Genomic DNA, 18,878 nt, shown 5'->3' on the forward strand with positions numbered 1-18,878 from the left:
CGAAACGTCGGGATGTATTATAAATTCAATATACGCGATATAATCCGTTTTTATAGTTTTATTTCATGAGTAACTATCGCGGTAACCGAAGACAATATTATCCAGTTTTTATTTACCTTTTCCTAAATTCCTCATAATTAGTTGGTCACAGTCACATCAAAGTCACGTTTCTCGAACAATGGACAGGTGGATGTTCCCACGTGGTGTCAGTAATGTCAGTATAGTGATTTATACCTCTATTGTCCGTTGCATTGCAGTACTTGCAGTTGCAGAGGTCATGCCGTTGTGGGCATTACTCATAGGTGTTTAGTGAAGAGATTTCAGATAACATGCGGTGGCTTGAGCACAAAATAGATAACGGTTGAGGTAGACATAGATTCTCGACGACAACCTATGTTCACATCTAAAGACGCAATTATGAAAGTTGGAACTTAGGCACTCATAATAACATAGAATTGGTAGCGTTAAGTTATCATTGTTATCAATATATTTTTACATTCAGCGATGACCTCAAGACATTTGTGTCACTATCAATTATTTAGGCCTACTGTCCACGACGCGTAGCTGCATAGACGCTGCATGAATACGCAGTGCAGCTGCCATGTAGCCCGGCGTACAGACGTTGTCCACGAAGCGTAGCGTAAGCGTATCGTAGCCTACATTTCCTTTCATTCGTGAGAATGTCGTCCAACGATGAAGACGTTATTTACAAAAACTCAACGTGCTATTCCTTGCGATGTAGCCCGGCGTATGACATGCAGTACGCCCAGCGGCTTGAAGCTTGCATGCAGCGTCGCTGACGCGACGTTGCCGCTCCGTCGACAGAGTTGTGCGGTTTTGTATGTAGGCTGCAAGCAACCGTACAGCAAGCGTACAATGACGAGTACGCGTCTATGCAGCTACGCTTCCGTGGACAGTAGGCCTTACTAAACATCCAGTACGTTTAGATGCATGCACATTCGCTGGACATGTAGCACTAACCAATTTTGTATGTAAATATTTTAATATTAAACCATCTCTCTTTTTTTCCAGGTGTTGAAGAGCCGGCAAGATGCCGGAGGAAGTGGCCAAAGAGGCCAAAGATGAAAAGAAGTCCAAGGAGTCGCCCCGGCGGCGGCCTGCGGGTAACACCGCCCATGTTAGAGTGGAGCTGCTTGACGGATCCACCATGACATTGGACGTTGAAGTGAGTATCCTTACTGTTTCTGCTTACCTGGTGCCTAAGGTCACATTTACCCCATCCGAAGTAGGTGTAAACGGGGTCAAAGATGGCAAAAGATGAAAAGAGGTCCAAGGAGTCGCCCCGGCGGCGGCCCGCGGGCAATGCCGCTCATTTTCTGGTGGAGCTGATTGAAGGATGGATCATGACATTGAACATTGAGGTCAATATCCACATTTATGGATATTTATATCCATATTTTATGGATAATGCAGTTGTCAAGTTATCGGCGCGCCGGCTCTTCGCGGTAGGTGGATTAGAGACTAAAGTGGTAGTAAAATACGAAAAGAAGTCAGGGAGTGGCTGAGACGGCGACAAGCGGGCAACATCTCCTATGTCCACGTGGAACTCCTCGATGGAACCACCCTGGCACTAGACATAGGACAATTCAATCCTTACTGCTTCTCGTTGCCTAGAACTCGAACCCCATAAGCAAAGTTATGACGCCTATATCCATAATGCAGCGGTTTTTAGGAGTTGTTTCTTTTAAGTAAGTGTAATCCCTTTTACCAAAGCTATAGAGCATTTCGAACAAAGCTATCGATCGAAGTCCAAGGAGCATTCCCACGTTTGGGTGAAACTACTCGACGGATCTATCATTAGTTATTGAAGTCCTTACTGCTTCTAATTGTCTGGTACTTCAACCCCCAGGCAAAGATATTACACCTGTTATGTAGCGTTATCATAGATTTTTAATTTACTTTTATTACTTTTCAGAGAAAAATCCGCGGCCACGAGCTCCTCGGCAAAGTCTGCGACAGTCTGAACCTCGTGGAGAAGGACTACTTCGGGCTGTTGTACTCTGACCGCGGCGATAACAGAGTGTGGATAGAACTTGACAAGCGCGTCTCCAAGATGCTTAAACGTAAGTAACAGATTCCCTATTACCGGTGGAGACATTATTTCATTGCTGTGAACTACCTTCGGGTGAATGTAAGGGTGGCAAGGGTGGTACGATACTAGGACTGGACGTGTCTGCACCACCACCTGTCTGCACCGGTCATATCTACTTGGCGCGTCGGAGGACCTTGCTCCTCGGAGATCGAGCTGGCAAACAGCGCTGAACGTGGATCCTATCATTATAACTCAAAACAAATAACATATATTTAGTTTTGCAAATCACGCTCGAGCCTTCGTGAACGCAAAAATACTACCTAAAAAAAAAAATACTATACTGTCTAGGTGTCTCCGTCGTTAGTTACGTCTGAGAGAACATCGTCATCATCAATGTTTGTGGACAATTATGCCGCAGCGTGCGATTTGACTTCGTCCACCAAGAACTTTAGATTTTAGACGATAATTATCCATAATAAATTTTCTCAAATTATTTGATTGTTCTTTATCTTAAAATAAACTATATATTTTCAGATGAGCCCTGGCAGGTGCGTTTCGCGGTGAAGTTCTACCCACCTGAGCCAGCCCAACTTCAAGAGGAGCTGACGAGATACCAACTCGTGCTTGCTGTAAGGAAAGACCTGCTCGAAGGTGAGGGTTTACTTCAAAGAATGTTGTTTTTTATAAGCACAGAAAGGATAGAAGCTAAAATATTTAAACAGTTTTTTGCGTGTTATGTTTCATCACTCGATTCACTAAAAACTAGTGCCTTCGCCAATTTTTGGGACTAGTTGCCAAGCGGCCTCTAAGCTCCCATGAGCCGTGGCAAAATCGCTGCCCCAATATTACAGGGTTCTCTATGTTACATTTTCAAGTTAGTTGAAATTCGACTTAAATGTCACTATGATAAAGTTCAAATTTCAGTTCGATAAAAGTGAAACATAGAACCCTGTAATATTGGGGCAGCGAAATGCCGGGACAACGCGAGGAAGAAGAGGTGATATCATGTTATCCCGAAATACCCCATCTTTTCCAGGTCGCCTACCATGCTCAACGGTGACGCACGCGCTCCTCGCCAGCTACCTCCTCCAATCAGAGATGGGCGATTTCGAAGAGTCTGAAGTAGGCGCCGGCCGCTGTAAGCAGCTGAAGCTAGCCCCGCCCTCCGCCTGCACTCCCGAACTTGAAGAGAAGGTGGTGGAACTGCATAAGACGCACCGGTAAGTACTTGTAGGACTCTCTTTCGCTAAAATTTCAGTTTATTCCGAATGTGTCTGCAGCTACTGTTTAGGAGAGTAGGCTTTTTCTCCACCACAACGCATGGTTTTCAACGTCCTCTTTTGCGAGACCATTGGCGGGCATGACACCTCTTGCAACGTTTAGCCTGCAGCCATGCACTGTACCTGTAGCAGGTACATACACTAGTGTACTAGGTAGACAAAGGTATCCAAGGATTTCATAGGATCGTCCCGATCTGAAAGTTCCCGTGTCAAAGGGATTTTTGCTTAAGAAACCAATATTTTTATAAACAAAATGTCTATAATGTGACTATTCTTATAATAGCACATCTATATTGATGTAGGATCGTGGCTAAATTCCAGTAGAACTCGTTGACCGCAAACATTTATTTCTTGCCGCTGTCGGGTTTGCGGTTTGATACTACTTTTACTTTAGGCTGCAATTTGATTTTAGAATGTAATATAATAGGGTATTTTACGTAGTTTCTTTTTTTTAAATCTGCAAATTCGCCTTCTAATCTGTTTTTTTAACAGAGGCCAGACCCCCGCGGAAGCTGAGCTCAACTACCTCGAGAACGCCAAGAAGCTGGCCATGTACGGAGTGGACCTTCACCCCGCCAAGGATTCCGAAAACGTTGACATTACTCTAGGAGTATGCTCCTCTGGTCTCCTGGTGCATAGAGAGAAGTAAGTACACAGAGTTTTGAATGATTCACGGTTATATTTATTTATACTTATTCAACATGACATGTCATGTGCATTACAAAAGATGTTAGTTACAGGTAGTTGGTACATGACACCCTGATAGGGCACAAAATGCTAACAGATAGATAGGTACATTAGGTACTTACAATTCTAGCGAAAATCAAAATAATTAATATAATTTAAAGCTAAGGTAGTTCATGCAAAGCAAAGGTATGTCAAAACAATATTAATTAAATTAAGAAGTATACAATGCGATGTCATAATCTGTTATTATAATTATTTTTTAATATTTACATAATCATATTCATTCCTACTATATTTAACTTAACGGATTTAGTTTATTTTAGGAGTTTGTTTCACTAGACTTATATTGACCGGGATATAGACCGTGATAAGTACACATACTTAAATAGACGCCAGGTTACACACTTAGACATTCGCATTTCTCCACCTGCTACCTAACTATTCAACGAAAGGGTGTAATGTAAGTTTGTAATCACATTATCCCTAGATGTGGGTACTTATACCAGAAAAAGATTATGATAATTCCGTGCGTATGTGTGTATAAAGCACAGGAAGACTAAGGAATACTAAACATTTTCAGTCATTTTCTAATGCAAGAAAGGCAGCCAAGTTTAAAAAAAAATCTTATGACTTTTGTGATGACATGGTCGCATTAAACCTTGGGTGTTAATATATCCTAGGTACTCAACTCACACAATATTGACACACAACAAGTGAAATCAGAGATTGTCCCAATTTGTCTAACCAATTGTACACACCAAAGGAGGATGATTGAATAGTAAACTGATCAATCGCACTGTTGTTTCAGTAGGTATCTGAGATCTGAAAAACAAGCTTTACTTCTTTATGAATCTATCAGACCCAATGGAACTAATATCTCAATAAAAAAAAATGAGCTGTTACGATTACTATAAATCTATTTTGTTTTCAGACTACGCATCAACCGCTTCGCGTGGCCGAAGATCCTGAAGATCAGCTACAAGCGGCACAACTTCTACGTGAAACTGAGGCCAGGAGAATTCGAACAATTTGAATCCACTGTCGGCTTCAAGCTGGTCAACCACAGGGCTGCCAAGAAGCTTTGGAAGACTTGTGTCGAACACCATACGTTCTTTAGGTAAGATTTAAAAACAAATACCATCATCACTAAGACCACCGATCCATCCATGGACATGGGCTCCATCCATGGACAGTTTAATAAGTACTACTACATGAAACAGGTCCGGAGAGTTTTGAACAGTTTGAATCCACTGTTGGCCTAAAACTTGTCAACAATCGGGTTGTCAAGAAACTTTGGAAAACTTGTGTTGAACACCACAGTCTTTGCTCTTTCTTGATTAGTCTAGATTTCTAAATAGAAGAAAATAATTTTATAAGTATTAATTTGAGGACTGGATCAGAGTTGAAACAATTTGATTCCATCGTCGTTTCGCCGTTCAAACTTGTCGAACACTTTGTTCTTTAAGGTCGTCCGTTTAAAACGAATCCTCAGCCAGGAGCTACTACCGAGTCTCGGTAATAATGTATTTACTATTATTGATTGTTTGTAGATTGATGTCTCCCGAGCCGCCACCGAAGGGAACTCTCTTCCCCCGGCTGGGTTCCAAGTACCGCTACAGCGGGCGCACGCTGTACCAGACGCACGGCGCGGCGCCGCAGCGCACGCAGCCCAACTTCGCGCGCACGCTCTCCTCCCGCCAGCTGTCCTCCCGGAGCATGGACGGTGAGTGCAGTACAAGTACCGCTACAGCGGGCGCACGCTGTACCAGACGCACGGCGCGGCGCCGCAGCGCACGCAGCCCAACTTCGCGCGCACGCTCTCCTCCCGCCAGCTGTCCTCCCGGAGCATGGACGGTGAGTGCAGTACAAGTACCGCTACAGCGGGCGCACGCTGTACCAGACGCACGGCGCGGCGCCGCAGCGCACGCAGCCCAACTTCGCGCGCACGCTCTCCTCCCGCCAGCTGTCCTCCCGGAGCATGGACGGTGAGTGCAGTACAAGTACCGCTACAGCGGGCGCACGCTGTACCAGACGCACGGCGCGGCGCCGCAGCGCACGCAGCCCAACTTCGCGCGCACGCTCTCCTCCCGCCAGCTGTCCTCCCGGAGCATGGACGGTGAGTGCAGTACAAGTACCGCTACAGCGGGCGCACGCTGTACCAGACGCACGGCGCGGCGCCGCAGCGCACGCAGCCCAACTTCGCGCGCACGCTCTCCTCCCGCCAGCTGTCCTCCCGGAGCATGGACGGTGAGTGCAGTACAAGTACCGCTACAGCGGGCGCACGCTGTACCAGACGCACGGCGCGGCGCCGCAGCGCACGCAGCCCAACTTCGCGCGCACGCTCTCCTCCCGCCAGCTGTCCTCCCGGAGCATGGACGGTGAGTGCAGTACAAGTACCGCTACAGCGGGCGCACGCTGTACCAGACGCACGGCGCGGCGCCGCAGCGCACGCAGCCCAACTTCGCGCGCACGCTCTCCTCCCGCCAGCTGTCCTCCCGGAGCATGGACGGTGAGTGCAGTACAAGTACCGCTACAGCGGGCGCACGCTGTACCAGACGCACGGCGCGGCGCCGCAGCGCACGCAGCCCAACTTCGCGCGCACGCTCTCCTCCCGCCAGCTGTCCTCCCGGAGCATGGACGGTGAGTGCAGTACAAGTACCGCTACAGCGGGCGCACGCTGTACCAGACGCACGGCGCGGCGCCGCAGCGCACGCAGCCCAACTTCGCGCGCACGCTCTCCTCCCGCCAGCTGTCCTCCCGGAGCATGGACGGTGAGTGCAGTACAAGTACCGCTACAGCGGGCGCACGCTGTACCAGACGCACGGCGCGGCGCCGCAGCGCACGCAGCCCAACTTCGCGCGCACGCTCTCCTCCCGCCAGCTGTCCTCCCGGAGCATGGACGGTGAGTGCAGTACAAGTACCGCTACAGCGGGCGCACGCTGTACCAGACGCACGGCGCGGCGCCGCAGCGCACGCAGCCCAACTTCGCGCGCACGCTCTCCTCCCGCCAGCTGTCCTCCCGGAGCATGGACGGTGAGTGCAGTACAAGTACCGCTACAGCGGGCGCACGCTGTACCAGACGCACGGCGCGGCGCCGCAGCGCACGCAGCCCAACTTCGCGCGCACGCTCTCCTCCCGCCAGCTGTCCTCCCGGAGCATGGACGGTGAGTGCAGTACAAGTACCGCTACAGCGGGCGCACGCTGTACCAGACGCACGGCGCGGCGCCGCAGCGCACGCAGCCCAACTTCGCGCGCACGCTCTCCTCCCGCCAGCTGTCCTCCCGGAGCATGGACGGTGAGTGCAGTACAAGTACCGCTACAGCGGGCGCACGCTGTACCAGACGCACGGCGCGGCGCCGCAGCGCACGCAGCCCAACTTCGCGCGCACGCTCTCCTCCCGCCAGCTGTCCTCCCGGAGCATGGACGGTGAGTGCAAGGCCTGACCACACCGGGTGCGTGTGCGTAGACGTGCACATGAGCGTTGTAATATACAGTTCCTTATGAGAGACGACACACCGCTTGCGTGACGTGCGCGTGCGCGGCTTCAACATTTTAGCGCACGCGCACGTGCACGTCTACGCACACGCAGCCTGTGTGGTCTGGCCTTTAACTGACAATTTTATAGCAAAATAAGAGTGCGTTTCGACCAGAGGCACAGTGTAAAAATGAACAATGGACCGACGCCTTTGATGTTTGCGTAAATGCCGACACCGTCCAAAAACACAGTAGGGTTAGGGTTGTCACAGACTTTTACACAACTGCCAAAGACTTATACTTGACTTACTGTAAGTCACGCTAGCCCTGTAAGTAGTACCGAACTACTAACAATGGCGATGTATGCTGCTCGGGTGCGCGCGACCCACCCCTCTCCCCTCGCACCCCGCACTATTGCCCTGTGTAGACGGCTTTGTCGAAAGACCGTATTATTTTATAGACTGTGCCAGAGGTGTGCGAGGATGAGTTGCGAGGATCCAATAGAATAACTTCATTCATTTTCCTCGCTCAGCGTGCAGTGATTCTATTGGTTTTTAAAAACACATCCCTCGCAACGTATCCAAGCACATCTCTGATCAAAACGCATCCTTACAGTGAAGCAATATTGAACTTTTGTCTAAACTAGAATCACTCGGTACGCTTAGGACTGTGTTACAGAATCTTTCGCTTGCTGGAACTCAACATTAACGTTGGCGGCAAAATCGAATAACTTTATTCTCTTTAACTATTGATTCTTGTAAGATGCTCCCCGACTAAAGCCAGTCAGTCCAAATGATGTTTAATATATCCAACGAAGGAAGAAAAACAATTTTTTGTTTGTTAAATACTTATTTTATGCAAAATTACTATTTTATTCTAGTTAAAAAAATGTATTCAATGTCAAAGTTGCAAGTCGTAACTTCGCCAGACCTGCAAGAAAACATTCTGTATACAGACTACCTATTCTCAGTACCCTGGGCTGTAGTTATAATATCGTAGATCTTAATAGTATAGAAAATTAGGTCAAAGACGCGTAGAATAATATAACTGCAAGACTATTAGAGCATCGTGCAGATAATGTAAACACTCAACAAAGTACCATTCCTTTTATTACACTCGGTTGCCAAATTGCAACACCTATTTATATCTGTACCTACGTATAATGCAATAATGTGTCGATCTGAAGAAAATGCCTATTAAGTATTAGCGCATAGCCTACAATAGGTGTCGCCAACGGCTGTTAGTCACCTAAAAAATTAACACTTGGGAGTTTGACACTGAAAACATAATTTGCGACTCAAAAAACTGGTGATTTCTTCTGCAGTTAGCTCTTCTTCTCAGAGGTTTGTCTACAAGATCGCCTATATTTAAAACATCGTCCTTAACAGCGTAAGCGTACCGCACTAGAGCCTCTTTTCGCTAAGAACAACACATACCTTTTAGTTTTTATGTCTGATGAATAAGATTCATAATCGTATATTTTCATATGTCCGTTCAATAGCGTAAATCAATGCATCATTACCGCAAATTCGTTTATTACATCATACTGTAAACAATGTAAACGGATTTTGTAAATAAGTAGTCATTTGTTCTGAGAAACGCTTCTGTGGCTGTCTGTTTACATTACAGTCTAGTTATATTGTTGCGTTTAAAAAAATAGTTTAGGAATGGCGTTATGCAACTATTTGAAGGGAACAGTTACAGCCAAAATAAAAATAATACTAATTTTTACACAAATATTATGTGTTAGGAAGGTACTTGAGGCAAATAACTATAACATGTAGTACTTTGTTATAAATAAAACAAACACCGAAAACTGATTTTTTTTTCCGACGGAATTTGAATCTGCATCACCTTCGATCCTTTTATTTGTCTCTTAAAGGGCTTAACAACAGGACTCGTGAGAGTTTAACATATTACCTCTTGATCGCGAGGCAATAACATAGGCAATGGGAATCATACCATATTTGTGACAATCTTTTACTATAACGAGATATACTCGTAGTCTCTCGGAATCTGGCAGGAGCTCGTAAAAAATTCACGCAATTATCAATAGACGTTGCGTCGTCACACGTCACGAGTAATATAAGCTACCACATCATTATCATCATCATCCTGCTAGGCCTTGTTCCCATTTACTTGGGGTCGGCCTTCCCTGTTCTTTTCCTCCATTCTGCAAGATTGAGTGCAATGTCGGCGTCTATATTAAAGTCTTTCAGGTCTCGCTGAACCGTCGTCAGCCAGGTGGCGGTTGGTCTTCCACTTCCTCGCTTCGTCGTTGGAATAATGAGCGCTACCTTAACCATGTAGTCTACTGGACGCCTCTGTACATGACCGTACCACCTCAGACGTTTTACCACATCCACCACATCATTATAATTAGACAAATGATATCATCCTGCTTTCCCCGAAACTGTGTCATGACAGCACGCGACCTTGTGCATGGGTCACCAGTGACGTTTGATGTTTGCGATAAGAGAATTTTAGCACTAACGTTTATTACTCATACTAATTGTCACCTTGCCAGCCAGATGCATTATAGGACGGCGTTATGCGAGAATGAGCATATATTTAACTTTTTTTTAGCTTTTTATAGACAATTTGTCTGCTAATTAATTGGAATTTTCTGAAACATTTTTTCTTAGATGTGCAGAAAAGGACATTCTATCTATTTTTGTACTCTATATTTCTAAAGTTGTATAAACTATCAGATACGTTTTATGTGGTAATAACACTAATATAACCGTGATAATTGAAACGGAAATAGCTCATGATCATCATCTTTAAAAGTTCCATAATTGCCCATAATTCCGATTGTTAAACCTATAAAAATTTTACTACTGTCTAAAACCTAGTAGTTAAGGTAACTTTCAGGATAGATCAGGTTACACTGACAATGTTACTCAGCTTACACTGTCTACACTGATAATACTTAAATCTTTTCTCCACAAAATGCCTCAACATTCTTGGTTCTCTCTCGCGCCACGCGCTCCAAACATCAGAGCACTATAGTGAAGTAGGCGATATTAATAACATTATTTACTCAACCGGCGTTACGCGTAACGTACACAGTCCGGCCCAGACTCTCGCCAGTGTATTGTCGGTCAGTGAAAAATACCTAATCATAGATCACAGTGAAAGTGGAAAAGTGTAAAAATGGTTTTCATGGATTGCTGTCGGGCGCGTTAGTATTTTATTATTATTATTAGCCTAATGGTATAACGTAGCGTGTGGCTTCCAAGCCGAAAGACGTGGGTTCGAACCTCAGCTCAAAGCGATGAATTTGTTGAAAATTTAAAATTAATATATTTAAAAAAACCGGCCAAGTGCGAGGTGGACTCGCGCATGAAGGGTTCCGTATACCATTACGCAAAAAACGGCAAAAACACATTTGTTGTATGGGAGCCTCACTTAAATATTTATTTTATTCTGTTTTTAGTATTCGTTGTTGTAAAATTTCAACTGTCTATCACTGTTCATGAGATACAGCCTGGTGACAGACAGACAGACGGACGGACAGCGGAGTCTTAGTGATAGGGTCCCGTTTTTACCCTTTGGGTACGGAACCCTAAAAAAGAAAATCAGTGAAAAAACAATATATCTTGAGGAATCCCAATAAGACTTAGTATTCCCTCCGGATCACATAACGGTAATTGCGTTCGTAAGAACCTTGGTGCCAGCTTTAATCTTGTGATAAGGTTGTCCAGCGGACCCTAGGCTCCCTTACTTTAGGAAACAGCCGAAACAACGCTGAGAAGATGACGTCCTATCATATTTGACCGAGCGAAGCGAAGCGTCTTCGTTTCAACTTTCAAAATGCTTTAGCATGTCCGGCTATTCTCTTCTACAAGTCGCATAAAAAAACCTCTACACCTCGTGAAATGTTGCGAGCATGTTAGACAATTGTTTTTTTGTTTGGCAGTTTTTAGTTTTTTTTTTTCAAAATGGCGGAGCTATGAGAGTTCGCGAGGTTTACAGCTCACAGCTACTAGTTGTGGAACCGCAATTAAGCTATCGTCCATAACTATATCTAGAAAATAAACAAGGGTATATTAATAAGCTATTAAATAACTTTGTTTATTTTAAGCGTAATTGCCTCTCATTGCCGTGAACCCATTAACTAGATAGCCGTTATGTTTATACTAGTCGAGTGGTTAAAATATCACAGCTGGAAATGATTGTGTTATTTTAAACTTGTAGTTGTTTTTTAGGTACTTTTATTTATGATCATAACTACTTACTACTTATAAGTCTAAGAATAACAGAGGGCCAAAAGGGGTTGCGCTTTAAGCCGGCATTTCCTAAAAAGTACATACCTACCTACCATGAGTTGGCATTTTACATTTACGCTGCGACTGCGTGAACTCGATCGAATTCCCTCGCGATCGCACCAATACATCAGTGCGAGCAAGATAAACTCTGATCTAGTTCACGCAGTCACTAGCGTAAACGTCAGATATCAACTCATGGTAGCCGTATTGTATAAGAGGAATGTAGCAAAAGTCGAGTCCAAACTACTGGGCCAATTTTGATGAATGAGGTGTCAATGGATTCATTTTTGTGACGTTGACACACTACGTTTTTAAACGACTTCCAAAAGGGAGAACGTTCTCTAAGAAAAAAATAAGATACATACATAAATGAATAATCAAAGCATATTTACAATTCACCATTTCATTTACTTCTCTTAGTATAGAAAAAAAAAAATGTAATTCTGGAAGAGCGAGGTCTCCTGATAAAGGTACTTCATACCTTATAGGAGGACTCGACCACTATGTATTTACCAACTAAGATTAAAATGAAATAAATGATTATCTTATCTTATCTTATCACCAAGGACATAGATGGTAGGATCCTATAGATGAGCTATACCCGTGCGTCCGTGAGGGACAGAATATACGCAATGCGACAAAATGGTTGGTGAGGTTATTTGTTGCCCACCATAAACCGTACTAAATTTACGGTAGGGAGTAAAAAAAGTGAGACTGTGGCAAGGACAATCAATAATAGCGCTTTCTCTGCTACTCCTACTGAAAGATACATAAGACTATCCCGTTCTGTCACTTCTGTCAGTTCCCCCCACCACTCATGCCCAAAGATTCATGACATGACCAAGGAGGAGTTTTGGCCGTAGGGTGTCAAGTTCCGACGGTTCCGCGGCCGGCTCCCTGACACTGCGGGGTTCCGAAATGCATCGTATATTTTATAATAATATGTATGTTTGACATGTTTTTGTTTACACATACTTATATGACGATCCTTATTGGGAGAGAAAATTATTTTAATTTATTTAAACTTTATTGCACAAGCAAAGAAAAATGTACAAATGGCGGACTTAATGCCAAAAGGCATTCTCTACCAGTCAACCATTAGGTCAAACAGAGACATAAATGTTGGTGCAGGATAGATTCATAAATTATAACGAGAAATAGAACAAAGAAAAAAGTCAAATATTATGTATATATATATAAACATAATAAATAAAATAAATAATAAAATAAAAAGCTTTTATTTCAGGCATTTACTCATATTGCGTACAAAATTAAATACTACTTAAGAACTAATTGACACTGTAAAGGGGTGCCAGTCATGTTAAAAATAAGTCTAAATCTAGTTCAGCCATTTTCTGTTCTGATCCATGTGAACAGAAATCCAGCGCTTAAACACCGGACTCCTTATATCGTCAGAAACAGCCACAAGTACTTTGTTGTCGGAACAGCGCAGTCTCCTCCAGAACGAGGCAACGCGGGATCTAATTACGATTAACGTAAATAATAACGTAAACTAACAAAATTATGATTAAATACTAATACTTATATGATATACAAAAGATAAAGTAATACATATTAGTACATACAAGATAGAGAACATTATTTAAATTCTTACCTCTTATTCTTTTAATTATTTTAATTTATTTTATATTTTTTAGTATGTAATGTTTGACGATCATGATAAGAAGATAATTTTTATCCTGAAATAAATAAATCTAAATCTATGCTCATTTTAAAGTAAAGGCCAATAGTTGATTTCATTCGAATCTTCTGTCTATGTACTAGATTTCTATTACATCTCCATGGATAAATTTAGATGTTTGTGGTATGCAATATTATTTCAACCACGCTGCCGATCTCATTGAGTTATTACCTTCGCCAATCGTAGTGCAATGTGGAATTTTCTATGATTCATTATTTATTTATTTAATCGTATGGCATTATGTTAATATATACAGATACAGAGAAATCATAAATCTAACTCCAGAGAATTAATCCACTTGATAGCTTCGTCGTTCAGTTTTATCAGGTCTTTCGGGGGGCCTCCAGTATATCGAGTAGATGGGCACTCTTGGAAAATATGTCGGATACTCTGTTCGTCGGCACCACAGTGACATGCAGGAGACTCCACCCACCCGCAACGATATTTATATAGGGCACAGCGACCGTGGCCGGTGCGCAATCTATTAAGGTTACACCATGTCCGCCTCGGCAGCTCAAATCCATCTATTTTCTTACCCGGAACAATCCCCGATCCAAACTTTCCAGCCATGATTCATTCATAGATGTAAATAAGGTAAACGTCCCAATGGATAACACTTTCAGATGGAAGATAAAGCGTTTGATTATAAAAAATACCAAATTATTAATTTTTTCGTATATTCGAAAGTGAAAGTATGTGAAACGATTTAATCCGAATCGTTTAAGATCTGTAAAAATGGCAAATCTCTATGTATGAAAAGTGTCCATCAAAAAACAGTAATTAGGCGGCGCCACCATACACCGAAATACTACCAAAAACAACCTACGTAATTTGGTCGGGTTATTTGTTGCCTTATATGGTTCATGTTATACTCATGTCCCAGAGCCTAACTAGCGCCACCGGAGAGATTAGGAACTATTATTTAAAGCTGAAAGCGGTCACTTTTGCAACAATTCTGTCATAAGAGATTGGCATCCTTTCTATAGCATCCATACCTTAGATGGTATCTAAATAGTAGGTCATAGACTACAGACATACATCTGTCAATTGGTATGCTTTCCTAAAGCGGCCTTTGTAGTAAGTTATTGGCAGTTATTGCACCTACTGCGGGAATATGGGAGTGACATTTGACTAAAAACTGATACAGCCATCGCATTCTTATTTTTAGTATAATTTTTTATTTATTTATTGTAAACTGATCGGCGATTGGCCCTAGTCACACCTGATGGAAACTGGAAAGTGAAGACAGGACCTAAGATGGAGCTCACCGGTTCGGTAACAGCCTATTCACTCTTGTTTTAAAGTGACCGAGGTCATATTGATCAGGGAATACAGATGGCGGGAGCGCATTCCGTTCCTTAGCCGTCCGTGCCAAAAAGGAGGCATAACGTTTCGTCCGAACAAATTGAACGTGGACCACGAACGGGTGCATTCGCTCCCCGCGCCTGGACGTCCGATGATAGAAAGGGGGAGGTGGGATCAGGTCATTTGTTTACACAGAAGTGTAATAGTGTGGTGTATAGTTTTGTTTGGCCACACAGAAGTGTAATTTAGTTTGGTTAGTCACTCAGCAAAACTAAAACATCTCTTACAATATACTCAGTATACTGTATGATTATGATTGGATTCCTAGTGCATTAAATTTAGACATTTGTGGTCTGCAATATTATCACAACTGGGCCACGCTGCCAATTTCAATGAGTTATTACTTTCGCCGATCGCTTGTGCAATATGGAATGCGATATTCTATTGAGATAACTTGGACGATTCATTCATTGATGTAAATATATTTTATTTAAATTAGTGGCACTTTAGGGACTACGTTTTTAACGGTTTAAAGTATAATTAGAATAACATAGAGCATTTGTAAAGTGACTAGAGCTTCTGAGGATGCAGTCATGATGCTTGACAGTGAGGAATCGGCATATCACAAAAACATTACACAGCTGAAGATGCAAGCGTCCATATACTGCGATGTCCGCTTATCATCAGAAGGTCGTATGCTTGTTTGCCGCTGTTTTCACAGAGTACCGCGAAAAGCGCGGTTGGACATCACGACATCATTTCCAGGCATCGATCTCGGATATTCTTCCTAGCTTATAAAAATCTTTATCTTAATCTAAAACTTCTATCTCTTTCTATTCCAGCGCTGGCTGCCGAAGAGAAAGCGAACACGCTGCCACCAGAGGCGGCGAAGAGACACACCATGCCGCCGCAGCCGGCGCCGCGGCCCCCGGCTAAGGACAAGGTAGAGTGAACCTTCGGTTATGGTGTTAAGGTTTAATTTTACCTTATTGTTTTCAAGTAAATGTTTTAGACACAGTGAGAGCATTTCAATGCTAAAGATCTTTCTGTCGTTGATATAAGGTTCTATTTCATCTGGCATGTTGTCTAAGAACGTTAAAATTTGAAGTTTGAAAAGTGACAATTTTGGCCCAGGAAGTGAATTTTTGTTTCAACATTGGCAAGAAATCATAATACATAAAGTGTGATAGAAAGATTCACCGAGGGTCGGGTGAACATCGATAGCTCAGTTGAACAGAGCGATCGGAACGGTGTATTGAAAGGTCGCAAGTTCGAATCTTGCTCGTCTCGGTGAATTTTTCCATTTTACTTTTATTTAAAATTTAAGAAAGACCATAATGTCAATAATACGTAACAATGTAAATTGTAGTCACATAATAATTTGATTTTAGTATTATAATCTCATGGTATTTACGAGATATGCATGAGACAGCTACTTAGGGAGGACAAATGTCATTCACTGTCATTTTTAATGCAGCTATTTCAAGAATGACAGGGTTTTCCCTACATTTGGTGTAATCGTGTCACTAAATCATTACACAGTAGTTTCAAAAAAAAAACTAAGCAATTGATCGGATGTCAACGACGTCAGAAAAACTTAATTTTTAATATTTTTTTCTGTATAGAATGTTTAAAATAGAAATCAGTAAAATCACTTACTATAGTATTTTTCAAACGCTGATAAAGGTGCAATACGTGTTTTTAAATGAATTATATTACAATTTTACGAGATTTGGCGTTTTTAAGTTATAAATTGTATAGAGATGACATCTATCAGCGTACGCTTCCTGTTTGAAAAATACTATAGATTTATTTGACTGTAGGGTAAACTTGCATTCTTCGGTGACACGCCTAATTCGGTGATACAAGTTTTGAAGCATGACGCCCAGGAAAGCTAGTGAATTAGGGCCTTTTAAATGGGACCTCACGGCTTCACGGCTTCGACGGCTTTGCCGTGAGGCCCATTTAAAAGGCCCTAATTCACTAAACTCTGATTTGTAATTAGATTACAAAAACTAACCTCACTTTTTCTCTTTTCCGTATGTTTTAAGAAACTAAACAAAGCTAAAAGGATACATCTGTATTTATTTTAAATGCTAGAGTATGCAAAAGGGAAATTTGAGTTTACTTCTTTACAAATTTTCCATTATTACGAAAGAAAAAGGATCTGAGTGAGATTAGTTTTTTGGAATCTAATTACAAATCAGAGTATAGCTGTCCTGGGTGTTGTGACTAGCCATATGCTCTATCCATAAATATAAAGCAATTAAATACTAAGAAGCCTTAGATTCAAAATAAAATTAGTTTTTTTATAATATTCATTTGGGCTAATGTCGATTTATTTGATTTTATCTTTCTCTAGGGCTTTGACAAAACATTACAATATAAATACAATTGTATTAAAGTAAAAACAATAAGAAAACTATTAGACAAAATCTTAGAAAATAATATCAACTTTTGAAAACAACGCCATCTGTGGGCCGAGTGAGAAATTCAGTGCATTATGATGTACGTATAAAAGTATTGGTCGTCGAAACATTATCAACGAGCTGTTTAACGTTCAAGTGGTTGCGCGAGAGGGGTCATAGATGGCTCTGATTAAGGTGGTCAATTAAAAACAAATCTTATGTATGAGGAATAAGGGTTACTCGAAAGATACGTTGTTACGACTTTTGTTCTGAGAAATCGAATGTCCGCGCAGGTGCATGTTGTCCGACTTATGTTATCAAACAAAAATGAGACTTAACTAAAGGAAGTACAGACTATTTTATGAAAAATTTGCAATCTTAAAATTCTGAGAATTTGTAACTCGGACAAATTTTCTTAGAACCGTGTCCGAGTTAATGATGAAGCGCAGGTGTTTTTGTCCGAGTTAGTTGTCCGACTTAGGGATGAATTTCGGCACAGAAAAATAAACTTTAATTGCAAAACATAATGGCTATACGGAAGTACTTTGTTTTAAGACTTTTTAAATATTATGTCAGGACGAAATCATATAAAAGGGAGTAGGCAAGGATCAGAATTCAGTTTTACTTTGTGCTTCAGGACCGACAATTGACTCTGGTTTAATAGTGTTGGAAAAATTACTGGTGGGTGGAAAATCTCTGTTCATTTTTCTAAGTGTTTGACTTTATTTAGGACAAGACTTAGTCCTTGACCTGATGAAGTTAGCCTTTGGAAATTGTGTCTTTGTTTGGCTTTGCGGAAACTATGTTTGTTTTCGTAATGGATAAACTTTGATACTATCGAGCAGTGTGTTTCCACTTTTGCTATTAATTTTAACAGGAGTTTTGTAATGAAGGTTTAACGTCTAGTGAAAGCTCTGCCCACAATATCTATTATTTGGTTTTACTGAGGACAAACGTCTTCAACAAGGCTAAGTTTAGAAGATGTGTTATTTTTCGGACGAATGGGGTCTATGAACTCATATCGTTTGGACTTAATGCATCCGAGCTGAGTATTTCATTATCATTTTATGCCTTCATAAAATAATAATCTAATTAAATTGTTTTGATTAAATATTTGCGTTATGATTGTTTGTTTTAAATGTAAAATATAATGTCTATATGACATAATTTATAAAGTAATAAAAATTATTTGTTTGAAAATAATATCAAATAACTCCTACTTGTTTTTCATATGATTTAAAGCCAGATCAGTGTCTAGACAGACAGTAGTCTAGCCTTTCACTTGCTATCCAAAACGGTGACAAACGGCAAATGGAAGGAGGTCTTTCCTTTTTACCAAGATGAGGGTGTACTTGGCGCTTTCTCTTTACCAACATAGAAAGCGAAATATCTCTCCCTCCCTGGTCTCCAATGCCCAACTGTTAGACTAAAGCGAGGGCATCACGTGCGTGCCATTGAGTGTAAACTCTGCTCGTTTGAAACCTACAGTATTTGGAGATCTTGTATTTTAAATATATTTATATGTGCCATTTATAGACATAATAGGGACCTAATCTATCCAAGTGCTGTCCCTGCCTCTGTGCAACCCGCCTTGGAGGGGATTAATAACACAGGCCGTTTAGCTTTGATGTATCAACTTGGCCGGTTGAACGATTAGCTCTCTAATTAGGGAAATCACTTGCGTGTTTTTCAAAGTAC

The 18,878-nt window shown here is 42.0% G+C and overlaps 1 protein-coding gene across 5 annotated transcripts in view; it reads left to right on the forward strand.

Moving 5' to 3' along the window:
* The window catches only part of LOC134750944 (protein 4.1 homolog), a 117,893-nt gene that overhangs the window by 63,281 nt on the left and 35,734 nt on the right, over window positions 1–18,878 (forward strand). For 2 of the 5 annotated variants that reach the window (XM_063686201.1, XM_063686204.1), the window contains exons 1-2: window positions 10,539–10,678; window positions 15,615–15,715. In XM_063686201.1, coding sequence (XP_063542271.1) covers window positions 10,651–10,678; window positions 15,615–15,715 — 129 coding nt within the window. In that variant the 5' untranslated portion in view covers window positions 10,539–10,650. Of the gene's footprint in view, window positions 1–1,032; window positions 1,187–1,936; window positions 2,085–2,587; window positions 2,705–3,089; window positions 3,274–3,825; window positions 3,979–4,951; window positions 5,138–5,570; window positions 5,744–10,538; window positions 10,679–15,614; window positions 15,716–18,878 lie in introns of those variants that run through there. The other 3 variants (XM_063686203.1, XM_063686202.1, XM_063686205.1) reach the window with 2 other exon arrangements.

This window comes from Cydia strobilella, chromosome 21 (genome assembly GCF_947568885.1).
Source record: "Cydia strobilella chromosome 21, ilCydStro3.1, whole genome shotgun sequence".
NCBI lineage: Eukaryota > Metazoa > Arthropoda > Insecta > Lepidoptera > Tortricidae > Cydia > Cydia strobilella.